This window comes from Pollicipes pollicipes, unplaced genomic scaffold (genome assembly GCF_011947565.3).
Source record: "Pollicipes pollicipes isolate AB1234 unplaced genomic scaffold, Ppol_2.1 Scaffold_4002;HRSCAF=4701_pilon_pilon_pilon, whole genome shotgun sequence".
NCBI lineage: Eukaryota > Metazoa > Arthropoda > Thecostraca > Pollicipedomorpha > Pollicipedidae > Pollicipes > Pollicipes pollicipes.
In genome coordinates this window covers 17,426,118-17,447,463 of record NW_023596420.1, presented here as the reverse complement: position 1 = coordinate 17,447,463, position 21,346 = coordinate 17,426,118, and the positions used below count along the sequence as shown (strand labels likewise).

General features: G+C 49.4%; 1 protein-coding gene across 1 annotated transcript in view; it reads left to right on the top strand.

The window, feature by feature from the left end:
- Window positions 1–20,227, top strand: part of LOC119093612 (TBC1 domain family member 4) — an 88,513-nt gene extending 68,286 nt beyond the window's left edge. Inside the window, exon 10 of the mRNA XM_037216591.1 lies at window positions 19,332–20,227. Coding sequence (XP_037072486.1) covers window positions 19,332–19,363 — 32 coding nt within the window. The 3' untranslated portion in view covers window positions 19,364–20,227. The remainder of the gene's footprint in view (window positions 1–19,331) is intronic.
- The last annotated feature ends 1,119 nt before the right edge of the window (window positions 20,228–21,346 follow it).

Below are 21,346 nucleotides of genomic sequence, written 5' to 3'. Positions count from 1 at the left end.
TTGGTTCACCACTGAGGTGGTTTAGCTGGTTTGGCATGGTTTTATTTCTGTGATGACATTTGGAATAACAGGTGTATTTTCGATTATTTGTATCGTCGTATTCGTGCGACTGCTGTTAAAGGTACAGTCACGTAAGTGGTTGGTCGGATGAAGGCACTTCTGTTCTTTTGCTCTCTCTCAGAGTTCCGGGCGTTTTGCTACGTCAGCTCTCCAGATAGTTGTCGTATTTTTGTATTATGTAGGCGGGGTTTGCTTGCATACGTCAGCTGCAACTGCATGGAACCGTATGAGCTTATATTGTAAAGGAAAGCGCCGAAATATCGCTTGATGTTTGCGCAAATTATGATCATGTTAATTGGGTCAAAAGAAAGGTTCCACAGAAGCCTGACGGGCTTTGCTAGTCACGTTGCGATCTAGGTCTTAGAAGCGGCTTCCGCTTGCTTTGCTACTGGATGAGGCAGCGCCGTGCGTGGTGTAACTTTGACTTGTACATGACTGGTGCAAAACGCATGATTTATCTGACTATGAGTGAAACAAGTACAAAAAGGTGGCATACCCTTGCTAACATCTGTGAGCGTTCCAGAATCCATAAGTCATTTGGCGGGTGGGGGGTGGGGGCATTTATTATGCTTATTTCTTCACCGTGAAGATGTCCGCGAACGCGGATGTGCAGTTATCACTGCTGGAGCCACAGTATGTTTTATATAGATTGGGCTTTGAAAAATAGTTCCCTACACATGCGAAAAATGTCATGCGCGAGACAAGCTCTGCTGTTGCACGTGCTGCAATCGACACCGGCCTCAGACGGGCATGAGCACATACCGTAAGTTGTCAGGAGGGTGGACTCCGTGGTGTGTAAATTCTGCATCAGTCCGTACAACCGTTCTTCCTGTACGCCTGGCGAAATAAATATGCGCAGAGATATGTACGCTAGGAGATAAGTCAATGAAGTTTTTCCTAAGCAGGTAAAGTAGCACAGTGTTTACGCAGATCAGCCACCTGTTTAGCCAAGCTGAGACTATTTTACTCAGCCGTCAGTTGTTTTGAACAAACCACAACTATATGGAACGTATAAACGTACCTCGTTTTAATATTAATTTGTTTACAGCATGCCTTTTCTCGAACTGCGATGGATGCATGTATTTATTCCCCACACAAGACCACCTTCATGAATAGTTTGTCTTTACATCGGTTTTCCAAATGACTTGTGTTGCATTTCACAAATGTTGTAAGTTTTGGCTTCACAACAGTACACGTCCTTAATTACAAATGTTGTGATTTGCTGACGTCATGTACCTTTATAAAGAAGGATGTCAAAACGACAGAGGCGGGTCTAGGTAGATAGTCAGGCTTTCCCAGTTTAGAAAGGGGCGTAAATGCGATGGAATTAGCTTAGAACCTCAGGAGAAGTGCATAACAAGATGGACAAATCACAACGTTACGAGACATAACGAATTAAAGAACAGTGGTGAAGTTTGTACGTTCTTGGTAGAAGCGTTATTTTGAGGTCCAACGTAACTAACATTTGTGGAAAAACTTTGCCTACATGAGGAACAATAAGTCTCCTGGCTGCGATCTTGAGAAAGAACCAATATAATTGCTCATAAATCATTGTTTGTGTGTTGCGTCACTGGATTACTGCTAGCTGGTACTAGCCCCAGCGAGAGAAAATATACAACCGTTTATTGCTACGTTCGTCTGCCAAGCAATGCCAACCTTAAGCACGGCGGCTTTATGGAGTGAAACTATTGAAATGGCGCTAGGAGAGCGTTGCAGGGCCGCAGTGTAAACATGAGTGAATGAAGGTGTGCCGAACACTCATGGTAAAGCGGTGTTCCAAGACTGTAGAACACTACAATTGCCATGCCCATACAGATGGATACCTACCCAACATTCTTCTGTAGATTCATACCCATCTGTAGTCTAAGTGGATTCACAAGCTCCCGACGCCCCTGATATTAAGCATTCTTTCACGTAATTTATTGGTGGATGCTCTAGTTTTTCGCGATTTATTCACATCAATCGTGTAACATTACACTCAATGTATTTGCGCAAACTATGTCTACATCATTCGTTGACAAATTTGTTGATGTGTTGAGTAAAAGTCGTACTGGCATCGAATCACGACTTGGTTGTTCATGTTCTGTGAAAATTTGTGGTCATGTCGTTTTACTGTCATTGAATTACAATGGTTAGCGTTTGTAGAAGCGGACTATCATGCCGATTTTATCACTTTCACAACATTGATAGCCTTTACAAAATTGGCCCACAAACGTCACGCTGCTCTACACCTGTACGTTTCGCCGGGCATGGGGTTTCGGATTTGCGTGCTAACGACTTACGGGCGTCAACAAGAAGGTAATCTGCCTGTGGATTGCGAACGAAACACCTTCTCCAATGCACGGTATTCTCTGGTGATTGGGGCTATCACCGAATCATTGACCTATTTTTATTGAAACCAGGTGAATCAGGATAACCAAGCAGACTGCCCATTCGCACCTCATTGAAAAATTGTGAATTTACAAATGTGGTAGACAATCACGCAGTGTGCATAACTTGGGCGCGTGGTACCTGTGTGGAAAAACTGCTTGCCATGTCCCATACACTGTTCGAAATGTCTCAGATTTAATCCAGGCGAGCAATCCGTTACCGTATGCATCCAGAAAGGCTTCTGTTAATGTAGACTCTTGCGCTGCAATGTAATAATGTAAAGGGTGAAGTGATTTGTGGTAAGCAAGTTATTAGTCATGGCCGTAATACACACCTGGTTTAAATGAAGTCATGGTTGTGGCCATTGCACTCAACCACCCTTATAATCTCCGTCTCTTAGTGCGCAGTTTGGTTGATGTGGTCACATGTGCATAATCCTGTTCCTGTACGAGAGGGCCTAAAACAGCTCAGGTCTTGTGGCTGCAGATTCTACGCAGCTAAAGCTAGGATCCTAAAATGTTGTGACTCCTTATCACCCTTTCGTTACCTCTACACATTGTGTATCACCATTCTGTTGCCTCACAACACATTCATATATGGAACCTCCATAAATTACGTTTCTCATTTTCGGCAGTGTTTTTTCCTCCCTCCTGACTGCATATTGGTTACGCTGGGCGATGCCCTTCCACCCCGTCTCCTCCCTCTTGTTACGCTGTATTAAGCGTAGCCATCATCGCAGCCATCATCAAGCGTACATAGCCAAAAGTAGCGTCCCTTGGTTCCCTTATTGAGCTAGATATGCGAAACAGATGATGGGTTGTGCCTTGTCACAAAAGGAATTCAAAGGTATCTTGCTTGAAAGTTTTATCTTGTTATTTAAAGATTTAAACGTGATCTGCCAGCCACACTTGAGTGTAAAGTTACGCCACCAAAAGCCTCCCTCCCTCCCTTGTTACGCCTACATTATGCTCCATCCATCCATGCGCAACGCAAGGTATGGACAGCCCCTCACCTTGTTTTCACTAAACTGCAAAACCCTGTTGAGGACAGTGGGACCCAATAATGTTAAGGCTTACACGTTAGGGGTGTTAAACGATGCATTATTGCAATCCAGGTGCAGTACATTGAGGCGAGTGTCAAGATGTGATAGATCAGCAATTCTGACGTCTGTGAATTGATTTCTCCAGGTGATGTATACTGATACCTCACGACTTTAAGAGCCGATCTAGGCAGCGAAAGTTCGAACTGCTCTTCTTGTTTTATCGCATGATATCAGTTTGCCTACGTCGTGCGTATTCATTACGCCGTTCATGTACATAGTGGGGCGGATGTTCCCGGAATGATCGAGCTGGACCTGACCTATTGGTAATTGTTCTGGGCAGTTCGCTGTGTCGTCACTACGGGGTCGGCGATGCACACCGACTACTTCTGCTTGGAGGAAGTTCACCTTCTCCGTTATAAACGGGGAGGAAAAATGGAGCATTCGAAAGGAACAGATGGACTGTGTTGGCAAACGGTTTTCAGCACTGTCACACTCTCGTCGTCTGCACCGGGATAAGAGGTTTATTCCCCCATGTTTGGTCACTTGAGAAACTATTGGTATTGGCGTTCAGAGCGCTTCTCAATATCGGCCCACGTCCAATGTTCTTCATTCAGTTTTGAAAGCTTGCTGAAAATGCGTAGACTGCGTTCTCTGTTGTGGTGAAACAGGTGATATTTGAAGGTTCTTGAGGGTACTACAGTTTTTGGGACGGCTGTATAACTTTTGTGTGTGAAGACACACGCACGTTTGTTCTGCTTCACCTTATAAAGCAGCGTTGGGATTAATGAGAAATAGGATGCAAGAGACGACTACTACCAAGTTCAAAGCTGCATTGTGTCACTACAGCGACAATTTGTGATGAACTGATGTGTCCCAGGCTTATAACTAACGGGGCTAAAAAAATGTTGCATGTTTTAGCGCTTTGGCATTGACATCCAGCGAGGCCACGGAGCATTTGCGAGCATCACTAATGTGTGGACTATATGAACGGACAAAGGTATGAGCAGATGTGTAAATTTTGTGTATTCCGTGTTGCTTGTTTTCTGTCCGGTATTTTGTTCTGTCTATTTGTTGTATTCATACATTCATTCGTTGCCAAGTCGATGGCAGCCCCTTGTTTTAGCGCAATGAATCGTCATTTGTTGTGCCTGATTTGAACTACAACGCAGTGCGTTCAATAGTTATCGTGTATTCTCGGAACAAGTCTCGGACGCTGCCACAGACTCACGATATAAATATCACAATCACTCCTTCTCGCACGCTTCGTATTCCGAGCCACGCAATTGCGGAGTTCGGTATCATTTAGCCGTAGGCGGGGACCGGGGCAGCGTAGGTAGGCTCGGGCTTGTAGGTAGGCTCGGGCTTGTAGGTGGGGGCAGGTGTGTAGGTGGGAGCAGGCGTGTAGGTGGGGGCGGGGGTGGGAGCGGGCTCGTAGGCGGGCTGAGCCTTGTAGGCGGGGTGGGGATGGTACTCGGAGTACTGGGCCTCGCCCTCGTACGCGACCTCAGCCACATAGCCGGAGTCACCGTTGACGGTGTAGGTCACCGTCTGTGTGCGAGTGTCGGGGAGGACGACAGAATACGAGCCCTGGGTGTTGTAGCCGTCGCGGCTCTCCTGGGCGTTGAACTGCGGTGCGTCGTCGCCGTAGCCGTGGACATCGTAGCTGTACTCGTACTTGGGAGCTGCGTCGTAGCTGGGCGGGTGGTAGGCTGGGGCGGGGGCCTTGTAGCTGGGCTGGCGGTAGGCCGGGGCCGGTGCGTAGGTGGGGACCGGGGCCTTGTAGCCCGGGGCGGCCGTGGTGTGAGGCGTGCTGTCGGCGGCGGCAACGGCCAGCAGAGCGACGACGACGAAAATCTGATGGCAAAGACGACGAGCGGTGACGATGGTCTGTAGCGGCGTATCTGGCAATGACTTATATTTCCTTCAGTAGGAGGAGCCATGGGAAATGAACACGAGTGGCTGGGATGTAAGCAGGCTCAATACACGAGTCGGCCGTCCGCTGACAGCCACGGTTCGTTGTTGCACTCACCTTCATGGTGGCGATGTGGCTGAGATGGTCCGAGTTCGACTGATGGCTGCCGGTGTTGCTCGGCTCTGCTTTATACGTGGGCGGACGTCGCGGTCAGACCAGGTGGGCCCGGCCCGTGCCGGCCCGTCGTGACCTTCCCTCGTTGCCCGGCCATCGGGGGATCGGCGGCCGGCGTGGCCTGCCGCTCGTCGATCATCGCCGGCGGCTCATGTCTCCGATGGTATCGGCTTTCTTGCACGCCCTGTATGACTTCTCTAGCCTGTACAGATCTTTGAAAATCGGGGCGAGGAATCCTACCGGGTTGTATTGAGGTTATCAGGGATAATCCAGCATTGCCTTATGTCTGAGATGGCCTTTGGAATAACAGACATTTATCGTAAGTAGGCCATCATTGAATCTTCGATTTCTGTCGAAACTATGCTTGTAACTAGTTGGCCATGCGATGTTGCACATACTCAGTTGCTCCCGCTCGAGGCTCCTGGCGCTAGGTGCGTGAGCTTTCGAAATACGTGCAGTGAATTGTTTTTTCAGTGAGGTAGAATTGCCTTTGAACCAGGGTGGGAGTGAAAAATTCCATCGCAAAAGGACGCTCCGCACGTGAAAAATTCAACTTACAAAAGATAGAACTTATGAGCTAGTGATTGATGCTTCAGCAAGCAGACATCTGTTTCAGGTTGGCATGGACGTAATATCACAAACCTGAAAAACCTGTGTTGTTTCTTAACATCTAAGGCCATTAAAAAGAAACAATACATTAAAGCCTAGCAACTTCATGACAGTGTTATGAGCATAAAAACTCAGTGACACCGATAATTTGATGCTGCACTTTGCACTCCCCTTCCACAGCATTTTTAACACAAAGCAAAGCAAAGGAATTAAACAACAACACAAAACATGATAAAGCTCATTTTTTGGCTGGTTTCAACTTGCATTTTTATTCAGCTCATTTGTGTGTGCTTGTTCACATTAGACAAAGTTGACAACACACAAATGAAAACACTTGAAACCACTTTGAACAACTTATTCTGATTGTCGTGACTAACCTCCGTCAAGGGCAATAATGGATGTGCTCTACAAAACAGTCGCTCTTCTCCAAAAGTAACATAAGTTTTAGAAAATTCAACAAGGATAAAGCGCTCAAACAAAACAAAAAACCTGGGGCTCCTACACATCAGCTCATCACCAAGTCAAACACAATACACATACCTCTGTCTTCTGTTAAGATGGGGTCAAGGAAAACAAGCATTTTGCCACTGTTGCTTACAAACTACCAACGCTTATTTCCATGAAAGTAGCCTAACTATGCCTAACCGAAAGAGGCCTTACTTCACCTCATTCTGTCTAGCCTGTTGGTATCACAGCAGCAGTTGTGAGTTGCTGATTCCTGCACAGTTCTTATTGTCACTTGCCATGTACTTAAACAACTTAATCTTACTTAGAGTAGCCCATATGTTGAACATCATCTCAACTCACCTATCTTTTGACAACAGCACTTATAATAAACACATGATAAAGCTCATTTTTTGGCTGGTTTCAACTTGCATTTTTGTTCAGCTCATTTGTGTGGTTGTTGACATCAGATAAAGTTGAGAACACACAAATCGAAACACTTTAAATCACTTTGAGCAACTTATTCTGATTCCCATGGTTGACCTCTGTCAAGGGCAATAATGGGTATGCTCCACAAAACAATCATTCTTATGCAAAAGTAACATAACTTTTAGATGACCATGCCAGTATTGCTGCTTTCCTTTTCAGTTGCACCAAAGGCATCTATTTAGACTTTTTTATTCATATTTAATGGCATAGTTTAAGATGTTGGCTTCACATTTTAAATGGGGTGGCCTGAATATTTGCTTAATGCTAATATTGACCTCATTTTATAATTACTATGCAGCTCCCAGTGTTAAAAACATAGTGCACATATACAGTACAGTCATTTGCCAGTCAGCAAACCATGACAATCATGGAAAACCTCTGGTTAAAGCTACCATGGGGGACCACTCTAAGAAATTTGGGACAAATAATCAAGAATATGGAACAAAATAAGCCCATTAAATGCATTGGGACATCATAATTTGTCTCAGACAAAACGTGATGGATTCAAAGAGAAAGTGGCTAACTCTGGTTACAAATCATGTGTTGAAAGCAGGTAAGGTAAGCAATTACTTGGTCCACAAGATATTTACTGGCTTTTTCAGGGAGCACTTCTTCCTGGTCCCCCAAAACAAAAAGTCAGTACCACAGCTTGCACAGTGCTAACAGACAAGAGTCATCCCACTCCCCCCCCCAAATTGAAATAGCAATCACGTCCACCAACCTACCGGATTAAAATGCGAAGCAAGTAAGGGGTGTGTATGATAAACGTTTCCGGAGGGCAGAATTTCGCCATCAAACACTTCCGTTAGCTGCGTCAGATCTGTCCCAAAGCTCTACATGGCAGCCTAAGGATAGCCTTGTTAGGCAGTCTAGCGAGTTAGGCAGTCGAAAGGCTTAGATTTATCATTATCGAGCACCGCCACGAACCAAAAAAATGGCTGACCGAGGGTTTAACAGGGCAAAAATGGCGGTAAAAATAAGTTTCGTGCTTCAAATTGTTCCTTCATGCCCTGTAAATTGTTCACTCTTGGGTGCATATCAAGCATGTTTAAGCGAATGGCGAATTAATCAAATTTATGTATAAAATGCGTGCAAGTTTTCAGTTGGAGCATCTTGCAGAGAAATTGTTTAACATTTTAAGCGACTGATGGTACCTTTAAAGGCAATGGGAAAGGAAGGAAGAATAAAGTGGCGTCACATTCGTATGATACCAAGATAAACAAAAGTAATTAGATAAATATAAAGACCGATACTTTTTGGGAAAATTTTGTCATCAGGTGACCTGACTTAAAATCTGTTAAGATAAGCGCTCAGATTGTGGTTTTCATCTTGTAGACTTTATTTAGAAGACATTTCTTGCATCCTTCACTCCTGCATTTCGGGAGTGATGCATTTTAGTGGTTAAGTTTCTTCGGTTAAAAAATATACGCAGAGGAAAATTCTCTACCAGGCCTTGCTGGTTTTTGCACCAGGCTCTGCTTTTGTGGTGTGGTGGTGAGGCCAAAATAATTTGGGATGCATGAAGCCTTGCATTTGGCACACAGCTGCCAATTGTGATGCATTTTGTAAACAAGCCAAACTTGACGCATGCAAGCGGCGGGAGTTGTTAAGGCTCTTGGGCTTGAAGGTACCTGGTGCTCTGGCTTTGTGCATATATAGACATGATTCAGATGTAGGTGAGACAGGACATAGCCATAGGTGTCCAGGTTCTGTGGAGCCTTGTTGATGCTTGGTGGTTTCAAGTGAGTTCGGATTTGCATGCCAGGCAGGGGTGAAAAATCATCATCATCATCATCATCAAATCATCATCATCATCAAAAGCCATCATCAAGCGTACATAGCCAAAAGTAACGTCCCTTGGTTCCCTTATTGAGCTAGATATGCGGAACAGATGATGGGTTGTGCCTTGTCACAAAAGGAATTCAAAGGTATCTTGCTTGAAAGTTTTATCTTGTTATTTAAAGATTTAAACGTGATCTGCCAGCCACACTTGAGTGTAAAGTTACGCCACCAAAAGCCTCCCTCCCTCCCTTGTTACGCCTACACTATGCTCCATCCATCCATGCGCAACGCAAGGTATGGACGGCCCCTCACCTTGTTTTCACTAAACTGCAAAACCCTGTTGAGGACAGTGGGACCCAATAATGTTAAGGCTTACACGTTAGGGGTGTTTAACGATGCATTATTGCAATCCAGGTGCAGTACATTGAGGCGAGTGTCAAGACGTGATAGATCAGCAATTCTGACGTCTGTGAATTGATTTCTCCAGGTGATGTATACTGATACCTCACGACTTTAAGAGCCGATCTAGACAGCGAAAGTTCGAACTGCTCTTCTTGTTTTATCTCATGATATCAGTTTGCTTATGTCATGCGTATTCATTACGCCGTTCATGTACATAGTGGGGCGGATGTTCCCGGAATGATCGAGCTGGACCTGACCTATCAATTACTCTGGGCAGTACGTTGTGTCGTCACTACGGGGTCGGCGATGTACACCGACCACTTCTGCTTGGAGGAAGTTCACCTTCTCCGTCCTAAACGGGGATGAAAAATGGAGAGTTCGAAAGAAACGTAGACTGCACTGTTGCAGGTGTTGAAAAATAAATGTGCAGGGTATTGTGGTGAGAAACGGTTTTCAGCACTGTCGCACTCTCATCGTTTGCACCGGGATAAGACGTTTATTCCACCATGTTTTTGATCACTTGAGAAACTATTGGTATTGATGTTCAGAGTGCTTGTCAATACCGACCGTCGTCCAATGTTCTGTAGTTAGTTTTGAAAGCTTGCTGAAAATGCGTAGACCACGTCCTCCATTGTGGTCAAACAGATGCTGTTTGAAAGTTTTTGAAGGTTCTACAGTTTCGGGACGGCTGTAGAACTTTTGGATGTGAGGACACATGCACTATTCTGCTTCACTTCATAAAGCAGCATTGGGATTAATGAGAAACAAGATGCAAGAGATGGCTACTTAAGTTCAAAGCTGCATGGTGACACAACATCGACAAATTGTGGCGAACTGATATATCTCAGGCTCATAACTAACGGGGCTAAAAACTTCCAACGTGTTTTGGCGCTACGGCGTTGAAATCCAGCGAGGTCACGGAGCATTCGCGAGCATCACTAAGGTGCAGAATGTGCAACCGAACAAAGGTATGTGCAAGTTCTGCGTATTCCGTGCTGCTTGTTTTCTGTTCGGTATCTTGTTCTATTTATTGTATTCATACATTTATTCGTTCCAAAGTCGATAACTCCCCCTTGTCGAGCGCAATGGATCTCCATCTGTTGTGCCTGATTTAAATTACAGCGTAGGGCGTTCAATAGTTATCGTGTATTTTCGGAAGCATCCTAGCACGCTGCCACAGACTCGCGATATAAATATCACAATCACTCCTTCTCGCACGCTTCGTATTCCGAGCCACGCAATTGCGGAGTTCGGTATCATTTAGCCGTAGGCGGGGACCGGGGCAGCGTAGGTAGGCTCGGGCTTGTAAGTGGGGGCAGGTGTGTAGGTGGGGGCCGGGGTGGGAGCGGGCTCGTAGGCGGGCTGAGCCTTGTAGGCGGGGTGGGGATGGTACTCGGAGTACTGGGCCTCGCCCTCGTACGCGACCTCAGCCACATAGCCGGAGTCACCGTTGACGGTGTAGGTCACCGTCTGTGTGCGAGTGTCGGGGAGGACGACAGAATACGAGCCCTGGGTGTTGTAGCCGTCGCGGCTCTCCTGGGCGTTGAACTGCGGTGCGTCGTCGCCGTAGCCGTGGACATCGTAGCTGTACTCGTACTTGGGAGCTGCGTCGTAGCTGGGCGGGTGGTAGGCTGGGGCAGGGGCCTTGTAGCTGGGCTGGCGGTAGGCCGGGGCCGGTGCGTAGGTGGGGACCGGGGCCTTGTAGCCCGGGGCGGCCGTGGTGTGAGGCGTGCTGTCGGCGGCGGCAACGGCCAGCAGAGCGGCGACGACGAAAATCTGATGGCAAAGACGACGAGCGGTGACGATGGTCTGTAGCGGCGTATCTGGCAATGACTTATATTTCCTTCAGTAGGAGGAGCCATGGGAAATGAACACGAGTGGCTGGGATGTAAGCAGGCTCACTGCACGAGTCGGCCGTCCGCTGACAGCCACGGTTCGTTGTTGCACTCACCTTCATGGTGGCGATGTGGCTGAGATGGTCCGAGTTCGACTGATGGCTGCCGGTGTTGCTCGGCTCTGTTTTATACGTGGGCGGACGTCACGGTCAGACCAGGTGGGCCCGGCCCGTGCCGGCCCGTCGTGACCTTCCCTCGTTGCCCGGCCATCGGGGGATCGGCGGCCGGCGTGGCCTGCCGCTCGTCGACCATCGCCAGCGGCGTATGTCTCCGATGGTATCATGGGGGCTCGGTGGAATAACTGGATGAGGAATCCTGCCGGGTTATATTTAGGTTATCAGGTATATTTTAGCATTGATTTATTTCTGAGATGGCCTTGGGAAGCCTGCTCTTTAGAGGAGCAAGTTATTTCCCATGATTGGGCTGCCAGAGGGTCAGCTCCATGTCTGTCGAACACACACACACACACACAAACACACACACACACACACACACACACACACACACACACACACACACACACACACACACACGCACGCACGCACGCACGCACGCACGCACGCACGCACGCACGCACGCACGCACGCGCATGCATGCATGCATGCATGCATACATACATACATACATACATACATACATACATACATACATACATACATACATACATACATACATACATACATACATACATACATAGATAGATAGATAGATAGATAGATAGATAGATAGATAGATAGATAGATAGATAGATAGATAGATAGATAGATAGATAGATAGATATATAGATAGATCGATGGTAGATAGATAGGTTGATAGACAGATATATAGACATGCTGTCAGCTGTTTTGGCAGTAGTGAGCTGTGTTCGAGCTGCGTATTTTCACTGGAGACACTGATGGCCATGCGAATGAATTACGTGAAGCAATGCATTGGAATATGTATCAGTAGCTCAGCACATTAGCACTATGCTGTTGAACCCAACGCACAGATCCCACAAATTCTTGACTCTGAATGTAACTAACGAAGGTTGCGACCCATCTCTCGCATTTCAAACATGTTTAAAGCAGTGTGAAGTCTGTGCAGATTAGTCATCGACTAAGCTAAGCTGTGTGTTGAGGCGCCAGTAGTTTTGAGCATTGTGCTGCGACACCTAGCATATCAGGTGGATTCGTTTTGGCATGTGATTCCAAGCATGATTTGGATGATTGATTGTTGGACAGCGTTAGAGGCACGTAAAACGAGTGCCTGTTTTCGAATTTCTCCCCTACATATGACGGTGATCGTTTTCACGGGGGCTGTGTGACCTGTGTGACCTATCGCATGAGTCGCGTCCTGTGCACCGGTACTTAGGGTCGTGACCTATGGTGCACCATTTTTGTGACATCAAACGCAGAAGTACCGTTCAGAATTTATGACCCGGACTTGGTTGCGGGCGCATACCTGGAGCAACTGAGCACGCCCCCATTTACGCGAAGGCCTACTACGCGTAACAAATAAACACTGGAAAATGTCGGGGAAATCTCGTATGTATATTTGCATCCGTTTTTGGTGGAACGCGTGCAAGCTTTTTAACCTGAAATCATTTTGGTAAGGCAAAAGAAATTATCCATCGGGAATGATAATCTTAGATTTAAGAAAAGTTCTACTTCAGCAATCGAAAATGAAAACCATAGATGCCCACTTTAGTCTTTTGACTCTGGAGCGTTTTTGACTTCGTGGGCAGTTTACCTTAATGCAATGATGCAAATCTGATTCGTTTTGCGAAGATGGCTGAATCAACGGTAGGCTTGGAACGTCCTAACTGGGCGGTGCGACTTGTGATAGTTGACAGTTGAGGACCTAAAAAACTATTTCAATTTCACTGTTTATTATTGTCAATCTTCCGAATTTAATGCTTTGTTTGCTTCGACTGCTTTTTCTCTTCTGTGCAGAAACATATTGATTATGTTTTATGAATATTAAAGCAGAACTAGGCGCCGCTCAGAATGTCGAATTGGCCTCGAAAGGCAGTACTGGTAATACAATAATTATTTTGTTTGCTTTTCTTTGTTGGTGCAAATTCTCGAACAGTTTTGTTGGTATCGGTTTCCTATATGCTCCGGTTGTGCGGGCCGTCCTGGCCGTGATGGTGCCGGTCTTTGTGCGGGCTCTGGAGAGACCAGGGGCTGCCTGCGCTCTGGAGAGGGCGGCCGTTGGGCTGGGTCGAGCTGGTGTACCGCGCTGCCTGCCGCGGGCGTCCGCCGCTCCGGCTCCGGCGGCTCGGACCGCCGCCGAGGCTCGGGCTCGAGGCGCGGACCGCCGCCGAGGCTCCGGCTCCGGTGGCTCGGGCCGCCGCCGAGGCTTCGGCTCGAGGCTCGGACCGCCGCCGAGGCTCAGGCTCGAGGCTCGGACCGCCGCCGAGGCTCCGGTTCCGGTGGCTCGGGCCGCCGCCGAGGCTCCGGCTCCGGTGGCTCGGACCGCCGCCGAGGCTCCGGCTCCGGCGGCTCGGGCCGCCGCCGAGGCTCGGGCTCGAGGCTCGGACCGCCTGTCGCGGCAGCTTTGGTGATATAGTTGCGTAATTATATATATATATATATATATATATATATATATATATTCTTCTTCGCCACTGTAATGAACGTTGGTGTAAGCTGTAGTCACTCTTGACAATGGAGCAGTTTTCAGATATATTTATTTCTATTTGTGCACTAGTAGCAAACTAGGAATATGTATTCATCAGTGGTCATGTGGGGTTCCGGCATAATCGTGTGATCTCAGACATGATGTCATACCGTGAATTTCTACATCTAGGCTCACTAGCATGACCTTTTATTTTTTAGTTAGACTACCGCGACATAAGATGGCATGGCAAATTAGACGGAAAATTTGGTAATTAGAGGCGCGGGAAAGCCTTATGGGGCAGACAGTTTTCGCAAAGGGCGGGTTTTACATTTCGGATGCACGTCGAATGGCTGAGGCCCTATTCTGTTTCAAATACATTGTTATGCAATCAGGAAGGCTGGGACGAATCCTTTGAGTTGGGAGTGGCCTCTCCAGGTCCCGCTGTTTCGTCTCGATCGGCGTGCGACCTCGCTCGATACTCGAGAATCTGGTACTCAGAGAAAAGCATGTTTCAAAGCAGTTTTGTACATTGCTTACATTTCGAACATAAATTTCGTTTAGGTGTGATAAAAAGTGTCAAAATAATTTGAACTTGTAGTTAGATATTTGTATAGGGAACCCAGCAGCATCTCCAAAACGCAGCTATTAGCTTCAGTACGCTCGCAGGAATTTGTGAGGGGAAAATCATTCAACAAACCTAGAGCTTGACTACAAAATTACGACGTCCCCACAAGAATGCTTCGGTAGCGTCTTGTAGCTTCTACTTCACCAGCGGTATTGCAATGATAGCTGTGACTAATGACGCTATCTGTAAGATCGGACCGCTTGCCAGGTGTGGCTTGTTGGGAAAGCCTTCGGTAGCGTTTGGCCTTGATTGACGTCACCTAAGCACGGTTTGACCGGACGTGAATGGGCGCCCTGCCAATGGGCGCACTGGGCGGTCGATGCCGACAGCATGCAACTGCGAGCTTTCTGTTCGATCGAACGAGACTGTTTCACGCATGCTCCAAACCAGGCGCTGTAATGCACTGTTTTATTTGCCATCTGTTGACAGTCGCAAGATAAATATGACATTCATTCAATCACGCAAAGACTGAGCGTCGGCTGCAGGTACTTGATGCTGCGTTACTTGGAACGCGGGTTGACTAGTAGGACGCAGCCGGCTTGTGGGCGGGCTTGTAGCTGGGCTGCGGGTGGTAAGAGGGGCGGGCGTAGGCCTGGTCGTAGCGGGCCTCACCCTCGTACGTGACGTCAGCGACGTAGCCGGAGTAGGCATCGGCAACGGTGTAGGTCACCTTCTGGGTACGGCCGTCGGGAAGGACAACAGAGTAAGAGCCCTGGGTGCTGTAGCCATCGCGGCCCTCCTGGGCGTTGAACTGAGGCTCGTAGTCTCCGTAGCCGTGGACGTCGTAGTTGAAGTCATACACTGGCGGCTGGTCGTAGCTCTGCTGGTGGGCCGGGGCGTAGCTGGGCTTGTGGTAGGCCGGGGCCGGGGAGTAGCGGGGCTGGGGGTAAGCCGGGCGCCCGTAGCTGGGGGCGTTGTCGGCGGCAGCAACGGCCAGAACAGCGGCGACCAGGAACAGCTGTAATAACAGTGGTGAGGTGTGTGAACATGCAGCATTACGTTGTAGCTTTACAGGATGGTTTCTGTTCAGGAGATTTCCGTTAAGCGCATCGAAACCGTTGGACCTGATCTTCAGTCGTGCTTAACGTGCTTACGGTGATTTGATGTGAATGGTACACTGTCGCGGTAGTCAGCGGGACGGCGGAGGATCACATTCGTCCCATGTCAGCAACTGCATACGACAATCACTCGTTACGGTGATTGCCTGTGCATCAAGAGCACTGTACAGAGCATGTGCATATGACTTTTCGTTGGCGTTGTCAACACTTAAAAAGCTACAATGACACTGCCAACATCCACATCATCCACAACGACATCCACATCCCCGTCGGATATGCTGAACTCTAAGGCATGCCACGACAGAGTCTGTTACTCCCCGCTGCCCCGTCAGTAGGCTAGGCGTCGGTGAGCTCCGCTGCTCTCACTTTCATGTTGAGTGTCGGGGAACGCGTGGGATCAATTGATGCCGACCTCGGTGCACCGGGCCCTTTATGCGGCCGCCCGAGCCGTGACCTAGCCAGAGGCCGGCCGGCAGGGTGTGGCCACCGCCGCCGGGGACTTACTATGTGGGGCGTGACCTAGCCCTCCCCTCCCCTGTGGACGGGCAGGGGACGCAGTTCGGCGTGGGCCGCCGCGATCTGATCGGTATCTTTGCACAGCGGATGGCTGGCTGAGGGCAGGGCGAGACTGACCGTGTGGTAATTCGCCATTAGCGGCGTGAACGGGGTGTGTGTAGAGGTCGCGGGGCTGGGCGGTGATTTGTGGTGTTGGCGCAGACCGGGGCGTGCCGACGCGGCGGTCGGTCGGCTGGGACCGCTGAAATAAAACTCCGTTGTGCTTGGAACGCACCGTCTGTCGCAGACTGCCTTCCACAACATGAACATGCCGTGATGTATTTTTTGGATCACTACGTGACCTTTCAGCTCTTCGAAAATCCACTAGTAGTGTGATAGATATGTGCATGCATAAGACGCATCCACGCCCTCCCGCCAGAGCTCGGCTCGGTCGTGTCCGGACCCGCGGGCTGCTGCCGTCCCTCTCGGTGGCACGGCCTGCCAGAGCTCGGCTCGGTTGTGTCCAGGCCCGCGGGCTGCTGCCGTTCCTCTGCCGTGGCACAGTTCGCCAGAGCTCGGCTCCGTTGTGCCTGTACCCGCGGGGTTCTGCCGTCCCCCTCGGTGGCACGGCCTGCCAAAGCTCGGCTCGGTCGTGTCCTGACCCGCGGGCTGCTGCCGTTCCTCTCTGTGGCACGGTTCGCCAGAGCTCGGCTCCGTTGTGCCTGTACCCGCGGGGTTCTGCCGTCCCCCTCGGTGGCACGGCCTGCCAGAGCTCGGCTCGGTCGTGTCCGGACCCACGGACTGCTGCCGTTCCTCTCTGTGGCACGGTTCGCCAGAGCTCGGCTCCGTTGTGCCTGTACCCGCGGGGTTCTGCCGTCCCCCTCGGTGGCACGGCCTGCCAGAGCTCGGCTCGGTCGTGTCCGGACCCACGGACTGCTGCCGTTCCTCTCTGTGGCACGGTTCGCCAGAGCTCGGCTCCGTTGTGCCTGTACCCGCGGGGTTCTGCCGTCCCCCTCGGTGGCACGGCCTGCCAGAGCTCGGCTCGGTCGTGTCCGGACCCACGGACTGCTGCCGTTCCTCTCGGTGGCACGGTTCGCCAGAGCTCGGCTCCGTTGTGCCTGTACCCGCGGGGTTCTGCCGTCCCCCTCGGTGGCACGTCCCCTCGGAGCTCAGCTCGGTCGTGTTCAGGCCCGCGGGCTGCTGCCGTCCCTCTCGGTGGCACGTCCCCCCGGAGTTCAGCTCGGTCGTGTTCAGGCCTGCGGGCTGCTGCCGACGATCGCTGACGCCAGGCTGGCGCTCACCTTCCGTCCAGCTGTCCTGTAGCTGTCCTTCGGCCTTCTCATGCGATTATTTACGTCAATCAAGGCTTCGTTCCAGGTTCTCAAACGGCTGGCCATCATCGCGTCGATTACAGGGAGTGGTGAGAACCTCAGTGAAAAAGAGTCTCGTTTATATTTGGCAGCAGTTAATCAGCCGTCCAGGGCAACCCGCATTGAATCAAGACGGATGCTGGTCGGTTGTTTGGTTTGTGTTACAATGCGGACAACGTTGCAGATTGCGTGTCACAGTGCACAATGGTTCCCATGAAAAGCGCAACAGTGAGTAGCTTCATGGACGCAGTCCGATGTCAATTTGGTTGCGTTTCCCAGGTTTACTTGACAAAGTAGCTATGCTCCTGGTTCCACCTTTACGCAAAGCAACACGTGAGATACCAGCCGTGGATTTCCAGCTGCCGGTATGGTTATTGCGCGGTAACCACCATGAAGATATCGCTGGGCGACAGCCGCCGGAAACGCAATGAAGGCGTTACGTTGTTCTATGCTTTTCACAAACGTGCCCTCACCTCGCTTTCGTTTAAGATGCTACGGAACCTAAGTCGGAAGCATGCAATGCTGCAAAATTCTCAGATTTGTCCCACCTGTACTTATTAAGCACATCCGTTGCGCGCTGGGAGAATGGAGCACGTGTGGTATTTTCGATTAAAAACAACACCCTTTCGTTATGAGCGGCATTGCATGCCAAGTGAGTCTGCCTGAAGTATGAGAAAATGTTCTGCTTGAGCGGTACGGCCGGGCCAGGCCGTCACGCTTTCTAGAAGCTCATGTCGCTGTAACCACATATCGCGGGCGCGTGCAGATCTCAACGACGGGAAACCCAATCCTTTAGTCGACGCATTGACACGAGACGTACTGAGTTTGGCGGAAGTCTAAAGCGAATGATCGTGTAGACAAAGGTGTGATCGATGCGCGCAGACTTTCGTACCCTGTTGTGTGCAAACCATGCAGCCGACTGCCGACTGAGCATCGGCATCGTTTAAGGTCAGTTCTCAGTAACTTGGGCAGAAGGGGTTGTGAAACAACCGTCCGTCTGAGCTGACCGGACCGGCTACAGTTCGCTTACGGATCTCAACTCCGCCCGATGAATAGATTGGCCAGCAACTGACCGGACTTGGCCTTTGTCACCTCTGCCAAAACCAATTTCAAATTCAATGAATTATGGCCTACACCGGGAAAGATTGGCTCACGAAAAATACATGGCGTACCGCGTGTACTATGACCAGTATCAACCCAAAAGGTGTGTGTTTTTGTAAATGCCTGGTCGCAGTTGTGAAATCCGAAAGTCGCTGCGGCCGAATTCGTCGACAAAAATCGCCAAGCCTGGCAGGATTCATGCTAGCCATTGTTTAAACAACTTAGTTGTGAATTGGCATGCGAGTGCTGCGTCAGTGGGTGTCCGCATGTTAAGAAAGATAGGCCTTCCAACGCATATATGAGAGCTGTGGAATTCGCTTGCCGAAAGGGCCCGGCTTTATGGGTATAGCTCTTGGCACTATCTATGTAACACCTGCCAACACTCAGATGGGTTATTGCCTCGCTTATATCACGCCGGCGATTTAGCTGTGACTCGAAGCAAGTCAAATATAACAGTGGAACTACAGGGGGACCAAATGTTTGGAACAAAATTATGCACAAAGTCACGAAAATATCACCAAGTTATGATTGTTGGCAACAAGTACCATGTGTTGAATTGTCCGCTCTACTTTTTTGAAGCTAAAACGGATTTTTTCACGTGAAGCGGCGATAAAAAATCGATGGACGATATCTCGGACATCATGTTTGATTCGTTCTAGGCTCACCGAAAATCGACGTAGTTCCCCAACAATTCATTAATTATATTAGCGCTGAATTAGCTCTGATTTCGTCTTGACATATCTGCAACTCATATAATTGCAAAAGTACCATCTCGGTCATGCCCCCTCGCCGTACGCTACCTTTTAAGACACCAAACGAAGCAGAGCCCCGTTCTTGGATCATGGCAGTGGGTCTGTGATGTTCCTCCCGTCATAGGATGACGATTTTCTCTATTGTTGCAGGTATGTTTTCCCGAAGCGTCTGCTCGAACTGATGCAGGAGTCACGGCTGCTTAAGGTTTGTAGCTTGAGCGGGCATTCACCACACAGCTCGGGACACAGCACCTCTGAAGCTTTTCGCGAAACAACCTGGTGGGATAGATGCTGCCATTTAGTGTTGCTGGAATGTCATGGCAAGTATTGTTGGAATGCCATTATGGGAATAGGACAAGTGACATGGTATGGATTCATTGCTGCATATTGGAGCAGCAAAAAAATATTTCCATGTAGCCGAGGCCTCTCCGTTTAGATGCATGTTGGTTTTACCAAATGTATCTTGCGGTGCTGTCACGTTGTGTAAAAGGCGGTTTTGTCACGAAATACGAAAGTACGACGCACATTCTTGGAAAGTACGAAGACCATACTTTGTTGGTATTATACTGCTTTACTGATACGAGCTAAGATAGCACATTTCGTCGTATGAACTATGCAAGAAGTGAAATGCCTTTCCAGAAATGCGCTTTTCGATAACGGCTTATGACAAATGCACTTTGAGTAAATCGCACTGTATATGAAAATATCAAGATGCGATCTGTGTCAGGACAATGAAGCACATAACTGATTTAGTTGTGTATTTGGTTATAGGGAAGGCTGCCAGCTGAGCCTTAAACGAGGAATTCAGCTTGCATGCTTCTGGACTCTGAATCCTCCGTCTCCTGAGCGTGCATGAAAACAATTCTAATTGTTATCTAGATCATATCAACACCGAAGCACGGACGTTTTTATTTGCGCAACGCAAGCACTTATACCTGCGCAGCATGTCGGACACAACAATCTCATGGATGTGGTGGTGACAAACGGATCGATCTTTCCTGTTTTTAGAGTTGCTCATTTTCAATTATGTAGCTTAAGTGCATATTTCACCCTGAGATGACTCTGTAACGGAATGCGGCTGTTGTTCTCCACCTGAGCGCCTCCGCCTGTCACACTGCGTACGGTGGATGGCACCGCCGTATGGTTGGGCGGCGCGTGACACGTCGGCGGTGGCGGTGGCGGCGGCGGCGGCGGTGGTGGTGGTGGTGACGGCTACGGCGGGCGAGCGTCTCGCGCCACCGTTGCACTGGTATACCAGGCCGGGGCGGGAGCCGGCGCCGGCCCGAGGGGCGGGGCGTGGCCGGGACGCCGGGGTCTGGAAGGGGGCTGGCGCTGGCCGATGTGGGTCGGGTCAGGTCAGCCGTGCTCGGAGACCACAGGCGCCACTGATCGCGCCGCAGGTGATGCCGAGTACGGCGCAGAGGGGTGTGGTGCGGGGCAACGTGACTCAGTCAAGGCGATGCTGCTCCGAGGCAAGGTTTGTCGTACTGGGTATTGGTGGGTGGCTCTATTGTTCCAGACCTCACGGACTGAGCCCAGGAAGGGTTTAGGGTTCCTTGATCTTGAAAGCCGTTAAGTTTTATCCTGCTCAGTTGCTCTGTCAGCGTGCATGGGTGTGGAATGAAAATTGGTTGAAAAAATTGGTTGCAACAGGTGACATGCTCACAACAAGCTATATCTGGTAAAAACCGGGATTCTGATGCCCTTTTAGCGGGCAATTTATGCGACGTCAGCCGACCGGATCGAAGGCGACAAAAGACGGACTGAACCATCGTGGCGGCAGCTACGCGCGTCCCTCACAGGTTGAGAGACCCGATCACTGACACACTTTCACGCTGGGAGTGTGGTCGGCCGTTTTCGACGACCGTGCATACGACAGTCAGCTGTTGCAGACAGACAGACTAGACAGACAGACAGACAGACAGACAGACAGACAGACAGACAGACAGACAGACAGAAAGACAGACAGACAGACAGACAGACAGACAGACAGACAGACAGACAGACAGACAGACAGACAGACAGACAGACAGACAGACAGACAGACAGACAGACAGATAGACAGACAGACAGACAGACAGACAGACATCGGCAACGAGGAGGATCGGGAAGCGTACTGAATGCGTTGATTTTCGTCTGTCTGCCCATAATTACTTCGACTCCAT